The sequence below is a fragment of the Scardinius erythrophthalmus genome (assembly GCF_964197995.2).
Source record: "Scardinius erythrophthalmus genome assembly, chromosome: 4".
In the NCBI taxonomy this organism is placed as follows: Eukaryota; Metazoa; Chordata; class Actinopteri; order Cypriniformes; family Leuciscidae; genus Scardinius; species Scardinius erythrophthalmus.
In genome coordinates this window covers 6,942,046-6,957,632 of record NC_138224.1, presented here as the reverse complement: position 1 = coordinate 6,957,632, position 15,587 = coordinate 6,942,046, and the positions used below count along the sequence as shown (strand labels likewise).

The 15,587-nt window shown below is 40.4% G+C and overlaps 1 protein-coding gene across 1 annotated transcript in view; it reads left to right on the top strand.

Annotated features, from left to right (window-relative positions):
• The first annotated feature begins 2,563 nt into the window (after nucleotides 1-2,563).
• The window catches only part of ano2b (anoctamin 2b), a 34,667-nt gene continuing 21,643 nt past the window's right edge, over nucleotides 2,564-15,587 (top strand). The window contains exons 1-14 of the mRNA XM_081364510.1: nucleotides 2,564-2,880; nucleotides 3,204-3,542; nucleotides 7,327-7,425; nucleotides 7,637-7,794; nucleotides 7,955-8,009; nucleotides 8,265-8,316; nucleotides 8,954-9,009; nucleotides 9,097-9,144; nucleotides 9,230-9,294; nucleotides 9,648-9,782; nucleotides 10,287-10,447; nucleotides 12,171-12,253; nucleotides 12,746-12,826; nucleotides 13,232-13,318. Coding sequence (XP_081220636.1) covers nucleotides 2,851-2,880; nucleotides 3,204-3,542; nucleotides 7,327-7,425; nucleotides 7,637-7,794; nucleotides 7,955-8,009; nucleotides 8,265-8,316; nucleotides 8,954-9,009; nucleotides 9,097-9,144; nucleotides 9,230-9,294; nucleotides 9,648-9,782; nucleotides 10,287-10,447; nucleotides 12,171-12,253; nucleotides 12,746-12,826; nucleotides 13,232-13,318 — 1,449 coding nt within the window. The 5' untranslated portion in view covers nucleotides 2,564-2,850. The remainder of the gene's footprint in view (nucleotides 2,881-3,203; nucleotides 3,543-7,326; nucleotides 7,426-7,636; nucleotides 7,795-7,954; nucleotides 8,010-8,264; nucleotides 8,317-8,953; nucleotides 9,010-9,096; nucleotides 9,145-9,229; nucleotides 9,295-9,647; nucleotides 9,783-10,286; nucleotides 10,448-12,170; nucleotides 12,254-12,745; nucleotides 12,827-13,231; nucleotides 13,319-15,587) is intronic.

Genomic DNA, 15,587 nt, shown 5'->3' with positions numbered 1-15,587 from the left:
AACACGCTGCTAAAATTCCGATGAATTTAACAAAGAACAACCAACTTTAACCACAAGATGGCGCTAATGTCGCATCAATGCCCACATTCTCAAACCTCCTGGTGCTCAGGTGGTATCTGTTCCAATATTCTCCACAAACACACATAAAATCACTGTCTATATGTTGGTTTTCCTGTTGACTTTGATCAATACCTTGCCTTAACCTCCCTCCGAGAATGGATTAAGAGAAATACATACATTTAACAAATAATATGGCTTCATAGTGCAAATCCCTCCATTTCCAGTGGGCTAGATCTATCCAAATGTACCCTCCAGACCTGTGTGAGTAAAGTACAGCATATCTATAAGTCAAAGGTGTAAAATGAATGAGAGCTTCAAAGCTGATTTAACAGGCAGGCTTTTGAAGAGTTAAACGTGACATATTCCCCATTCTTGTTTCCAAGAGGAAATCAACCAAATCGAGAGCAGTTGTGTGGGTGAGCTTTTGAGGGGTATAAGAACCGCTTCTGAATGGAGGAAATTCCACGTCTCCTTACTGATCTGAATGTGTGGTGTTCCTATAGACCTATATATAGAATGTAACTTGGCAACACGAAAAGCATGTGATTTATGTGTTCAAATGTATGTTTCACTGGTCTTCTGGTGTTATATATGAAACAGCAACACATTAAAGGCTGCTGGGCCTAACATAGTGTGCAGCCTGATTACACTCAACGGGGCAGTTGCATCATCTCGATGATAGATGGATAGATAGATAGATAGATAGATAGATAGATAGATAGATAGATAGATAGATAGATAGATAGATAGATAGATAGATAGATAGATAGATAGATAGATAGATAGATAGATAGATAGATAGATAGATAGATAGATAGATAGATAGATAGATAGATAGATAGATAGATAGATAGATAGATAGATAGATCATCTGGTGGTGGAACTGGATGGTATGTGGGCTTTTTTCACCCATGACAGAAGGTCCTGGAAATTAGCTAAAGTTTGGCACTATCATAAGCCCTGTGTCTCTCCAGCAGTCATGGCATTAAATTAAGCCTGGCCAAAGCCTGGTGAGGATTTTGCGCCTTCACAGTCTCTAATCGTGCTTCAGGTCTCCGGTGACATGGCTACGAACGGATCCTGTTCGTATGTTGGTAAGTCATGACAAACCCTGTCCACAGATAATTGGCTATACACGCGCTTTTAAAACTCCTGACATTAGTTATGAAGCGCACCAGCATTTTTATATACATATATTTATAGAAACATGTTGTTTTGCATAAAATATAACAGTTTTTTGATTATATGGAAATGTTATTGGTGTTGAATAAAGTTTATGCTAAGAGACGTGTTTTTGTTTTCTGTGATCAAAGAATTGTCTTTTTATGTCTCTTGTAGGGGTCTTTTGAGGTAGAGATGAATCTTTAACCCTGTGTAGTCACATTCTCAAAGTAAGATCAATGTTAAATGTGTAATGGGTATTAATTGCGTTTAAAACTGTACTGTTTCCCATCAACAGAGGTGCATAAGTGTGTTCTGAATGGAGTCAGCACTGCCTTGAGTGAGTCCTCCTCTATTTGCAGTGATTTAAGGGAAATATCTGAGACTGAAGTTATGAACTCCATCAGCTGCACCTTTGATGATCCGTCTGACTCCATTGAAGAGTCTTGGCATCATGTGAGTAGAATGCTGAACGTGTCGGTGTGGAAAATAAATTCAGTTTTTGTGTGTTATGTGTTTGTAGATTACTTCAAAGAAATAAAATGTCAGGGCCTAAAGGATGTTTTAAAGTGTGGCATTTTTTTGTTGCTAGTTTGAATCCATGAAGTTATCTTAATAGTTAATAATTTTACACTGCTGGGATGGCAGAGGAGAAAGATGCCGAATGCATGAACCACAACAAAATACTTTCCTTCAGTGAGGGGAATAGATTTGTTGCAAAGGATGTGCAAAGTGGAGCAAAGTGCAATGGAGATTTATGAAATATGTCTGTACGCCAAGATGCCTGTTTACTAAAAGAAGGAAAATGAGGAGTTTGAACATTTGAGCTGTTATGAAATGTCATATGTGTTTAACAGGAAATGTAAACTTAATTAAGTGGTTGTTTTCAATTAGTGTCCTTAATATGTAAGAAAAAAAAAAATCTTGACATCTCAAAAGTTTTTGAATTAAGTGGCAAATTCTGCTTGATCACCAGAACCGATATCTATACTATTTTACCCTATATCACTTTTAATTATTATTATTTATTTATTTTCCTCACAACAGCCTTCTGGTAGAATATCTTTTAACAAGTATGTGTTACTCCATCTAACAAAAATACATATTTTTTCTTTATGTAGAAGCAGGCGCATTGTGCTTATGGGAGCATTTATATTTATACAAGCCTTTGTATTAAGCTTTAAATCACTACGCTATTTCGTGGAGAACGATTTATGCATTAATCGGATGTGCGCAGAATTTTTTGAACCTGTTGGCGACTCCATCTTTACACAGGCGCGCAATCCCCTCCGGCGCGTAATGATGCGCTCTGGTGCTTGGAGACGCCCAGGTATATTCCTTCAGGGACAATTAGTCAGGGACAAATCATAAGTTTCTGTGGAGATGCGTCCTGTTGTGCGTGAAGCAAATCTTTGCGCTTCCCAGTCAACGATGCCAAACCCAGACAGACGGATGGATCTCATGCTTTGCGAGATCGATGGATAAACAGAGGGAAAGATGGATGGTGCCGTCTCTGTAGGGTGACATCAGAAACGGGCATGCCACCAGAAACACACACAATTTTCCGGGAACGCCGAGGAACTGTTGCCGTTTCATCTTGTTTTTGTGTTTTTCTTTAAGTGTGACAACATGCTGCAGACAAGTGACAACAAGATACATGTGAGTATGCTTTTGATTTCTCTAGAATAGTACTACTGGAATACCTGTAGCAATATGCAAACAGGTTAGCATTAGTTCTACAGCCAGTAAATTGAATGAAGGATAACCCAGAAATAAATGGCATCAATGACAAGTGTCTATTACCTTCACTCTTTCAATCTAAATTGTATTGAGAGCAGCCAAATTAAGAAGCAATAGTCTGACCTACATCTATCCTCACCATACTCCCCCCCTCCCTTTCTTCGGAGTTGAATTTGATATGCACACACACTGCTGATGAACACTGAGCCTGGGTACATTGTATTCTCCTCTCACCTGTTCAGGTGGCCAACAGCCTGATGGACGTGGACCAGGACCCTCGCAAACGGCTGTACTTTGCTGACGGCCGAAGGAAAGTGGACTATGTGCTGGTGTACCACTACCGAAAACGTTCCTTCGTCAGGGGGTCTCCTAGTCAACACAGACTGTCCACTATCTCCAATGGTAGTTATCCTTTAGGAGTGGAGGAAAAAGATCCAGTGGGAGGGAAGGATGAACCTGTGGAGGTGGTGGTGGTGGACGTCGGACCCCCGGACCCCGCCGATGGGGAGAAAATCATGATCCGAGAGGAGTTCGAGGGCAATTTAAAAGACGCTGGGCTGGAAATTGAGCGTGATAAAGAGGTGTGTGGAAGCTGAATATACCTTATTTGTGGTGTACAGTGGAATATTGCATGCAAGTACATGCCTTCTTTTGAGAATGAATTCAATGAATATGAATTTGAGAAAAAATTGCATTTTTAATCTTTGTAAGGGCCACATCTGGTGCTGATTTTACAGAAAGCTGTCACTTTAGATTAGTTGAGTTGTGCCTTGTCAAAAACAATATCAGTCAGGAACTTTCTATCATAGTCAAGAAATCTTAGGAAATAAGATCTTGACTGTGAAAAAGGGACTCTAATTTGGTTTCCTAAAGATTGTTTACTTAATAGAGTATGTGTGTGCGTGAATCATGAGCTAGTTAGTCTCTACTACGCAACCTAATATTGGATTGAGCTACCATTTCACAGGGCATCAGACCAACATGGGAATCATCCACGTATCATTGTTTTGTTAGCCATTACTTTTAAAGATCGCCCATTATGTAGTAATTGGACTGAATTCGTATGGTATTAGTAATGGTCCCAAGTGAACTCTTCTTTATCTGTTGCTAGGGAGCTTATATTGTCTCTGGGGACTAAAGTGAACTCTCCTAATCTTTTACTTAAAAAGCTAGTTGAAAAAAACTCCCTCTCTTGTAGACTATGGCAGAAAGACTTTATTATTGTGCGTCTCTGTGATTGTTTTGTACTGTGTGTCTTCATCTGTAGGGTGATAAGACTTGTGGTGTGAAGCCAAGTTAGATTATCAGGCTGATAATAGTAGTGATTGTCTACTCTCTCACAGAAGAGCTGAGAACCGGCCTTTGACAGCACACTGAGTTAACTGTACCCTAGCCTGAAAGGGACCAAATTTCTGCTCTAAATTTAACGGTTTGCTATTTGGCATTGTTGTAAATGATAGATTCCCCATTTTCTAACACTGACTTAATCATCTGAGTGTTTCAGATCATTTAGAATTGGCTTTATAAAACAATGTGGGGTGCTTTTTAGCATGGAAACATTTTTATTATCAAGCATGAGGTAGCCTATTAAACAATGCACACTATAGCATAATTTCCCTTGGGAAACCTGGTAAGGTGGCAAGATGTACCTGATGCACTGAAAAGCTTTGTCATGATGACTTTCATCGTCTTCATTATCATGATCACTGAACCCTAATTCAACACTGGTCTCCTGCTTTGTTTGATCACCATCATTACATTATGTTTTGCTCCGGGCGGTTCTTTCGAGGTGTGCTCTGTGACCGCTACAAATACCTGCAGTCAGACACTCTGAATTATTCAGCCGGTAACTGAAGTTTGATTGCAGGCAGCCTGAACAGGGACAGCGGGTCAAGTCACACATTAACCATGTCTCACCTGCGGTCTTGCTCTTATCTCGACACACTGTTAGTTTACTATCACTCTGGCGGATACACCGTCTCGGATAACTTCAGGAATTTTAGAAAAGGCTAGTTTGGGTTTATTATTTCATGCGGGAGCTGCCTGGTGGACTGACTCTATAGGGAGTGAAGTTTTGTTTTGAATATCTTCAATGCTCAAGGGGACGTCACTGCCGCAGGTATTATGTTTCAGTGGCAGCGTGTTTGTTTGTCTTAACAGCCCCGTTCTGATGGATAACATTGGCTTTCTGTGGAGGCAATAAATATACAAGTTTAAAAACAACAAAACCAGAGGTAAAATGTGGTGAGAAGGCTTGTCCTGTAGTTTATTGCTATTTGGCATCAGTTAGTGATTGCTGTGTTCTTCTCTGCAGGGATCTCTTTTGGGGCTCCCTTTTTCAATGGTGGGAATATTCGTGCATGATGCATTTACAGACAGACCTCTTATCCTCTCTAGGTGTGTTATGAGCATTATTGCTGTCAATAACAACAAATGAAACAACATAATCATGTTCACAAGTCTGCCATGTAAGGTCTAGTCTCACGTCCTTGATGTCGAGTTCAAGTCAAGTCACAAGTCTCTTTCAGACACTCAATAGAACATTTCTCATAATTTTTCCCATAGTAAATGAATGGGTAACTACACAATTTCAGATATGCTAGCAGTTTCTAGAGAAGATGCCAGTGCTTCTCTGATTATCAGTGTCCAATCACCGTGTTGAAACGCTTCTGTGTTACAGGAGAAAATGATTGCATAATCTCACTAGAGTTACAGCATACACAAGAGACTTTTATCTGAACAGTGTCTTCTCCTTGTAGACCTAAAGACTGTTCACAAGTCTTTAATTTGAGTCGAGTCTTATTTGTAAATAAAGTGCGTCTTCATCTCTGGTGTGAGCCATGTATTCTCAGGATTGTGTCTGTTCAGAGATGTTGTTTCTCGACTCTTTGTTTGAGTTAATTATGCCAAATGTCAAAGGCAGGGCTCACCCTGCCATGAAGAGCCGTTTCCGCTCACGGGTCTTTGGGAGCCCCTCAAATGTCAGTCGCAGCCGGTTTCTGTAGCGATGGCTCCCGCTCAGACTGTGCTCAAATCGACCTAATTGCCTTACCCTGCTGAGATGAAGTACTAATTGGAATATCTTATCCTAATTAACCTTCTCAGATCCACATGTTATTTTTATCTCTCCTTTGTGGGTGTGGGTGTGTGTGTGTGTGTGGAGGGGCAGAAAAAAAAAACAGCTGTGGTGTTGGAACGCAGGGGACGGTGAGGATGTCCTCAGGTTTCCATCATCTCTTTCTGTCTCATCACTCTCATCTCATCTCAATGTCTATTTCAGTTTCATCTTGCTTTCTTCTTAACTCATGCTTCTCTAGATGGCATGACTGACCACTGCCAGACAGATACAGTTACTGTCATCTCTGTGTGGGCACGACGTAGCTTTAGTGTTGGATTTCATGGCTACAACTTGCAAAAAGAGATCATTTCCATACCCCCCAAGTTTATGTAATATATATAGTCCCTCTTTAGGGACTCTCAGATGGGCTTGATGACAATCTGCCACTCTTTTGACATCGATACTTCTAATCTGGGTTATTTTCAGTTTATGTGTTTGCTGTCGATTAGCACCGGCAATAATTTCAACAGTATGTTTAAACAAATGAGAAACATTTTTACAGTAAAATACTTTTTATAGAGACCCACGAAGCAAGTGGGCAGCACTCCAAATTGGTGTTTAAAATATGCAAGTATAACCACAACACTTAAACACTGCATTTGTTAGCGTGAGGCTGGAGCAATTGAATCTAGAAACTAGAATAGCTTCACCTAAAAGAGACAATTTAGACATCTTTGCAGTTCAGGTAACATATTTATGTGCTTTAACCTTAAATTCCATGACCCAAAATGAAGAATGCGTAAAGGGCCTGTATTGGAGTCCGTTGTTTTCCTGTTTTCCATGTAATGAAAGCATTTAAGAATCTGCACAAATGCAAAAATTTTACCTTTAGGGCTACAACTGGTCACTGCAGTACCCTTAAAGGAACATCTTTGTACCTTATTTACCTCTAAAAGGTTCATAGTAGTACCCCAAGAGTAGGCAATGTATTACAACTCTAAGGTAATAGCGTGCATATTTTAGGGGTAGATAAGGTACAATGTTGTCCCTTTAAGGGTACTGCCCCAGTGACAAGCTGTTATTAAGCTGTTACAGTTAACACAGTTAAGCTATATGCCAAAATACTGCGGTAAGTCAATGCTTATCTTGTCTTTATTGTCCTCAACCAAAGTTTATGTTAAGAACAGGTTTGTTGCTTATGCTTAAGGATTTTTTTGTTTTTCTGAGTGTAACGTTTTATTCATAAAACAACGCAAATCAAAATGGAGGCAGTATGTCAAGACCTTTCTCTTCGATTCTTTCCCCAGAACAAGACTCATGGTCAGGCTTTCATCCGGCTACATGCACCTTGGCAGGTGTTGAGCAGAGAGGCAGAGTTTCTCAAGATCAAGGTGCCCACCAAAAAGGTAGGATACAGCAGAGCTTTCTCTTATTCTCAAGACAGACACGAGTCCCTTGGGATGTCCTTATGTGAGCTCTTCACAAGCCCTCAGAAGTCCCTGCATGCGTGCCTCTGATGTATGTAAGGGAGAGAGGGAAAAGCACAAACGAATAATGCTGGTTGATGATCTGAGGCTTTGCTGCTGATTTTGACTGAAAATGTTGTCTCTTGTTCAGAGTTACGAGTTGAGAGAAGAAAAAGGTCTGGCTGCCACCATGAACGAACTGTGGCGGAAGTTAAATCAACCGTTCCAGCCCAAAGTACCACATCAGGAGCAAGAGCACAGCCGCACCAAGTTCCTCTCGCACTGTTTCTCCCGGGACAAGCTCCACCTGTGAGAGCCTGCCGTGGTTGGGGTGATGTGGGGTTAAATGTCATCTGGGGCCACATGGGATTTTCTTCCTTTCTTAGAGGACTTGACAGGATTTGTTTGATTGCCAAAGGCATCTGTGTAACTCATGGATGTCTCATCACAATTTTTGGCCTTTTTGCAGGTACAACATCAACTCAAAGGACACCTTCTTCGACAATGCCACAAGGAGCCGAATAGTGAGTCTGTTTTGCTTTGCTCATGAAAATTCTGTTAATTCAGAATGGTAGAATGTGATACGTGTTCTTAGGTTGTTGAAAAGAGAACACGATATACAAGAGGGAACAAAAGTTATTTGCTAGCAGCAGGAGATTGCTGTCTCTAGGCACAGTTCTAGGAAACCAATTCCGTCGGGAGTTTTCCAGGAACAATTTTCAGGTTTATTGTTTGCTTGTATCTCTCTCACTCTTTCTCTCTTTTGCTGTCTGCCTCAGGTGTATGAAATCCTCAGACGCACCGCCTGCGCACGGACCTGCCAAACCATGGGTTAGTAATACATTAATCCATAACCTAAGTACGGACTAGTGTTCAGGGAATCCTCAGGATATTCAGGGCCAGAATGTGAGCTTTGGAAGTGGGCATGGTGAAGTTGGGACAGGGTGCAACACAAGCCCATGCCATATGCTCCCTTGGACCAAGCCACAAAGCAGACGGACCACCGGGGGCTATTGGGAGATCGAGGCTATCCGGCAGAAGGGATGATTGCTTGGTGCTCTCTTCAGTTCCCCCTGCCTTTCTTTCTGTCTGTCTCTCAGACTTTCTCTTACTCGGTTTCATACAAACTGAGTAAATTGGGTCATAAAGTTCTGGGATTGGGATCCGAATTGAAGCCGGGTCCATTGAGGTGGAAAGAGGGGGGTAGTGGGTAGTGGTCTTTCCAGCTTGTTGCTGGGGAGCTACTTTATTAATTGTGGGCTAATCACCAGAGCGTACGTGTCGTTCCTTTGAGGACTGATTAATTACTTTGATTAAAACCTGTGTTCCACATGTCAGCTGTCTTCCGCCTCCAGGACTCTGGCTTTCCAAACCCAATGAAGTTGGGTCACTTTAAAGTCATAGCAGTCAATCATTATTCCCACAGATGATGTTAAGTATTTTAAGGTGCTCCTTTTTTGCCTTGCAGGTATCTCCACGCTGATAGCTAACGGGGTTTATGATTCAGCATTCCCGCTGCACGATGTGAGTTGTTTTTTTCTGAATTCTGCTTTACTTTCTTTCTCCTGTCAGTGTCAGATTGACTTGAAATGTGTTTTTGTATGATTACAGGGAGACTTTCACCCCACTGGACAAGCCGAGGGGAAGAACGACAGACAAGTATGCTGCTATTGTGTTGCTTTTTTTTTTCAATGAATAGAAAGGAGAATATGGTCAAATTCTGTATTTTTTGTACCCTTTTCAGCTGTTACATGATGAATGGGCAAGATACGGTGCTTTTTACAAGTATCAACCTGTTGATCTCATCAGGTAACTGTCAAATCACTTTGACGCATTGCTTTAGATCAGGGATGCCCAAATCAACGCCTGGAGTGTCTCTGTTGACATCAAAATGATCAAATCACTAGAAGGGGTGAAAATAGGGGGGGGGCATTTTTGAACTTTTGAATCTTTTTTTGAAGTTTGCGTTGGAATTTAGAGAATAAAAGTGAATTTGATTTTAAAAATACATTGAAATATAATATAGTTGGATATAATGCAGCTCTTACCTTTGGCTCATAGCCTTTAATCAGGTTTGACTTTAAAACATTTGGCACCTCTGCTTTTAGATTAATATTTCATTGATGCAATGCACACTCCCATGTTTTCTGTGTAACCTCTAGGAAGTACTTTGGGGAGAAGATAGGTCTCTACTTTGCCTGGCTTGGTGTCTATACTCAGCTTCTGATGCCTGCATCCGTGGTGGGCATTATCGTTTTCTTCTACGGCTGGGCCACTGTGGAAACAAACATACCTAGGTATGTGCCAGTAAAGCCCACCGAGAGCTGGGCATGGGTCCCTGTTGTGGGTGGGCACACGATATCTGCCAGGTTGAGAGTAACTAACTGTGATTATTATATTACACTGATAATAAAATGATAATTCAAGGAACATAGTTCTGGTGTTTATGTTGTTGCATCTGATTCACGAAATTAATTTATGCTAGAATTGCAAGTGCTCTAAGAATGTGCTCAACATGTATTCGTGACTGAAACGTCTCAGGGGGGCACAGGAATATTGTGATCCTTTTTAATGCCAGTACTTATGTGAGTACACGGTGAACCAGACGATTTTATTTTTAATTCCACAGTGTTTTTAATCCCAAGTTTTCTATCCAGTGCAGTCACAAGATAAAATAGTGTTGCATTTTTAATTGATACTTAAGACATTGGGCCACGCTGATGGATGAACACGCTGCACCATATCAGGGCCATAATAAATTTATTTGCATGGCTGTGTCTAATTTTGTGTGTTTCTGCCAGCCAGGAGATGTGTGACGAGGATCAGAACTTCACTATGTGTCCCCTATGTGATCGGGCATGTGATTACTGGCATCTGAGCACAGCGTGTGGCACAGCGCGTGCCAGCCATCTCTTTGACAACCCAGCCACCGTGTTCTTCGCCATCTTCATGTCCCTCTGGGGTACGACCTAAAAATCCCCCTAGTTTCATTATCTCGATGTGTATTGTTTTATTCCATTATTGACACTTGATGAGTCTTATTCTCATATGAGTACAATTCATATATCAGCATTAACTTAGGGGTGTCACCTGCACTCTGTCTTTGTTTTTGAACACAAAAATGACGGCCCTAGTTTAGGTAGTAGCCATTTTTGTATATTATTTACTTGAAGAGCTGCCTCAGATCTCTCAGTTATTCAGTCCTATTGAAAATGAGACCAGTTCAAGCGGCTAGCATTAACATGCAGAAGTGCAGCAGTCTCCATAGTGATGGAGTTGAAGAGATGTTGAATGGCCAGAGAGTAGTGTTACCTCTTTCTGTCACCGCCTGAGTCCCCGCACGGGCCTGGCTGATGGAGGCATTGTGAAACCACTCAATTCCTGACACTGACCCATCTTTGGCACCTGCATGGGGTAGCAGAAGCTATACATTATTACTCATACAGAGACCCCCAGCAGCATGTATAGAGACTGCATCTGTTCATATGTAGGTACTGAGATGTATTAATTAGCCATCCAATACTGATTCAAAGCAAACACACACTGTTTAGGTCTTTATTGTGAAGATTTAAAGGCATAGCTCACCCAAACCAATCCTGTCAGCTTTTACTTTCTCTCATGTCGTTCGAATTTCTTTCGTCAGTGTGTATTTTTGAGGAATATTCTATGCTTTACTTATATCTATAGTTTTTAAGTATAACCAAAGTGAATGAAGACTGGGGCTGTCAAAAGGAGAAACATACAGTGATCTATGAAAAAGATTCTCAACAAATAAGTTTTGGTCTGTCGGTCACACAAAGCTGTCGACTTGTATTAAATAGTACACATGTCACATGGATTCCTTTATAGGATGGAAAAGAGCATTGTGCACATTCTGCTAAAAATCTCTTTTTGTGTTTGACTGAAAAAAAAAATTGATCATGCATATTTGGAATGATATGAAAGTTGGTAAATAATGACAGAATTACTAATCATAAATAGCGGTTCCACATGATGGAAACATGTTATCTCTACTCAAATATTTAATATAGCATGAACTAAACCCAAGTTGTCAAAATAACATACGTTAGGTGTTGGCAGTCAGAAGATGGTACTGGTTACATCCACAGCACTCCCATAATACTTGCTTTTTTAAATTATTAACGCAACTAATTAGAAGGTTCTCAACTCAAGCACATCTCTATACTTCACCACAATGGTAATCCTGAAAACCACCAACATTACAGAAACTCTACTAACACAATAGAGTATTAAACAGTAACAAGTCTCCCCATTTTCTCATCACACTAAAAATCCATAAAATAAACACTTTATTTTATATTTACTCTCACTAGCCAGCCCAATGCAAAGCATGATGGGAAGTGGAAGTCCCAGTTTTATAATGCTACTTTAACACAACAAAAATCATTCACGGAGTTTAAACTCAAAGAGATTGAGAAAATGTGTTGGACATGATGAAATATGAAACAAATTATTTTGGATTAACTTGTTTGATTTAATTAAATTGAACAAGCAGAATAATTAATTTGAAGTGTCCCTTTAATGGTTTTGTAGATGAAACGTGATTTATCTTACATTAGGAAATGACACTTTGCCCCTTATAAATCATCTTTTGCTTCTCTTTTCCCATGAGTCTCATATTTGTCAGCACTCATTTACTGTATGCCTCATCTCTCTCTCTTTAGCTGCTATGTTTCTAGAGCACTGGAAGCGCAGACAGATCAGTTTGAACTATAGTTGGGATCTGACAGGCATGGAGGAGGAGGAGGTACGTTCTCACACGTACACAGTCACATTATGTTACTCACTAGTATTTGCATGCCTGGATTACAGCGCAGTGGCCATGAACTGATTTCAATGACAATGTTTTTTTGACACTGACCGACTGAAAATGACTAATGCTGACTGTTATTTGATGCGACACAATGGTGGCGTCCCTATCCAGTGGTATTAAAGTTTATCCCTCAACACTGTGTGTGAATGTCCTCATGTGTTCTCAGCCAAAAATGGACTCACCAATATGTTAACTTGTTGTTTCTCTAAATGCAATCTTTCCCGCCAGGAAAAAGCGAAGGTTTGAGTTTTATGTTTGAAACTCTCTTCTTGCATACTGCTCTTTGAGATGTTGAGTCTGACTTTGCGTTGTGTCCTTGTGTTGCCCTGGATTTTTCACCTGTTTGAATGGTTTGAAACTCTGCAGCAGTCCACTGGGTTTCGCAAAGAGTAGAAAGCAATTGCCTCTTTGTCCTTTTCTCTTTAGGAGCATCCCAGACCGAAATACGAAACAATACTCCTTCAGAAGAGGCAGAGTAAGAAGAAAAATAAGAAGAACAAAAATGAGGTGGGCAGGATGTTTTTTTTTTTTTTTTTTTTTGCTTTATGCATAATGCAGGCATTTCATTAATGGCTGACTTAAAAAGATCTAAATATATTTCCTTTTGGCTTCTGGCTTAGGAGCAATATGCAAATGCTTTATTGAAAACAGTTGAAAAGGGAACTGCCATGGTTATAGGGGCAGAGATGAGGGGGTGCCAAATGCTGTGGGCCTTCCCATCATGCACTGCGCTGGCCTGAAGCATTTGGCACCGGCGCTTTTGGGGCTCGTAGGCTGCGCTTTGCGTTGGTGATGCCCAAGAAAAAAGGATGATCTGGTCTGGTTTATGGAAAACCAAGATTTGCATTGTTAGCTTGAGTTTTGCCCTCTGTCGCCAGCGATTGTGTGACGGTTAAGATCTGTGTGTTCCAGCCTGAGAGAGTTGTGGACGAGAGCGGGGAACTGGGGAAGGACAAATGGAGGCAGAGGTTACTGTCAGCCATGGCAGCTGGGAATCCGGTAAATGGCGCTCTCTCTTTCTCTCTCTATCTCATTCTCGCCTTAGTCTCTCCAGAGCTTTGTTTCCACCTGCTTGTGTTACAGTTTCTATATAAAACTCCCTAGTTGTGAGGTTGGAAGGTTTTGTACTGTAATGCTGTGTGACAGCATCCTAACCCAGCAATCCAACTCGGTCTTCATTTTGAAAGTTTTTTGCTCTGTCTTCAGGCAAAAACATTTCCTCATGCACTGGCCAGTTTTGAGATTTTGGGCTGTTTGGCTTTTCATAATGTGTTGTTTCAGACTAGTGGAAAGAAATCCTCCAAAATGCACTTTTAAATGTTTATTACGCTATTTGCGGTAGTACATTTGAATCAAAATACTTATCTTTAAAGGCTGTTTTCTCAAAATAAGTTTTTTCCCTTATTCACTGAGCCAGAAACCTCCACTTAAGTAGCACTTACCAAACTTTCCAGTTGTATTCCTATCTATGTTCTGAGGGTAAATTTTAATACATTTATTAACTCTTTAAAATAGGTCCAAGAGTTTTTACACACCGGTCTGTTATTGTAGGGACATCGACCTTACATTTTCATGCCCCTAAACATAACGCGGAACAAAACTAACCACTGTGATTGGTTGCTTTACATGTCAATCATACGGCCTCTGGGCGGTCCTTAGCCAATGAAAGCTGCTATGGAGTCCAGACTTTCTGCCGTCAGTCTGTTTTCTGGCTAATTTGAGCGACGAAAACACATTAATAATACAGTTAAAAGAAATATCTGTTCAACCTCCATAATGCGGTTACTATTTACATTTCATATCGTCTGTAAACTCTTGCATTACCAAGGCAATGACTGACGTATTTGTATAAGGCCTACATTCCAAAGAGCTTTGTTATCAGCCCTACATTGGAAAATGTTCCAAAGTAAAGAGAACGGTTTGACCCGACATTAGATCATCAGATAATTGTTTTACCCTACTCACCAGGGGTGTCTTGCCTCTCTTTCTGCCCTCTATTATTACCATTTCCTGTCAATAACTTTGACAGAATAACTTACAGACCATTCACTCATGCACAGCACTTTTAGTGAAAGAATTTGAGTCCCACTTAATTTGCAAATGGCCCATGTGTCTGTCAGAGGGGCTCAGCTGGGTGGGGTGGTCACATCGGGGTCGTTGGCATGAGAAATACGGCCGTCTCTCACTCCTGTAATCCTCTTGCTGTAGGACGTGCATGTCAGGCTAATACAATTAGATCTCATCAGCTCGCTCTTTCGGTTTCACGTTACCCAACGTTGCACGTCGTGATAACATTAAAGACCAAGTGTGCTTGTGAGCTGTTTAGTAGTAAATGCACTGCAGGTCACTATAAAAACATGCTCAGTAAATAAATGTGTTGTCCAGGAAAGTCTCATTAGATCATACTGATCACACATAAGGTGTGAACCTCAGAGATTTGAGCGTTTCGTTCGGAAAATGTAGGTCGTGCTCATCAGTTTGACATCATTGCTTGTGGCCGTAGTCATGCATGAAGTGTAATTAGGCAAATGAGCCAAATAAATTAAGACTTGTTAGTTGATACATGACATGGCTTTTAAACAGGTACACCAGCATCCGTAGCCTTGTTTCTCCGTGTGTGTGTGTGGTGTTACGAGTCCAACTGTGTGAGTAGTTCAAGCTTCTTAAGGTTTCCCAGGGTTTGTAGAACATTAATCCTGGTTTAAAATCAAGCCTGGACTCACTGTGGGGTTTGTGGCCTTAAAGATTATTTTTTACAAATAATAAAAAATCTAAATTCAATCCGTTGGGAATTAAAGTGTTTACAAGCCTGCTACAATGAGGGCTTACATAGAAGGGCTTACATAAAAGTCACTGGACTGGATTTGCTAAAAGTTCTTGGCACCAAATCTTAGATAGTCAATAGCAAGTAAAATGATATCCTACAGCACACCTGTATACTGTGCTTCTTATGTCAGATTTCAGATTTATCTTCCCATGATGGCATGTAAAAAAACTGAATATCCATAAAACAAGATAAATGTAATCGTGAAGCAAAACTATTTAAGTCTTGTTTTCAGAGACTATATCTTGGATTGTTTGTCCTTGTATAAGCAAATTGGCAATGTTCTCTATATTGTAAGCATACGCCTCTATAATTATTCTAAAAACTAAATAAGAAAACAAGCTTTTTTATGCAATTTTGGTTGTCAGTAAATGGTTATCTTGTAAAAGATTTTTGGAAATTATTAGTGGAAAACATAAATTAAAAAGCTGTTTTAAGAGACAT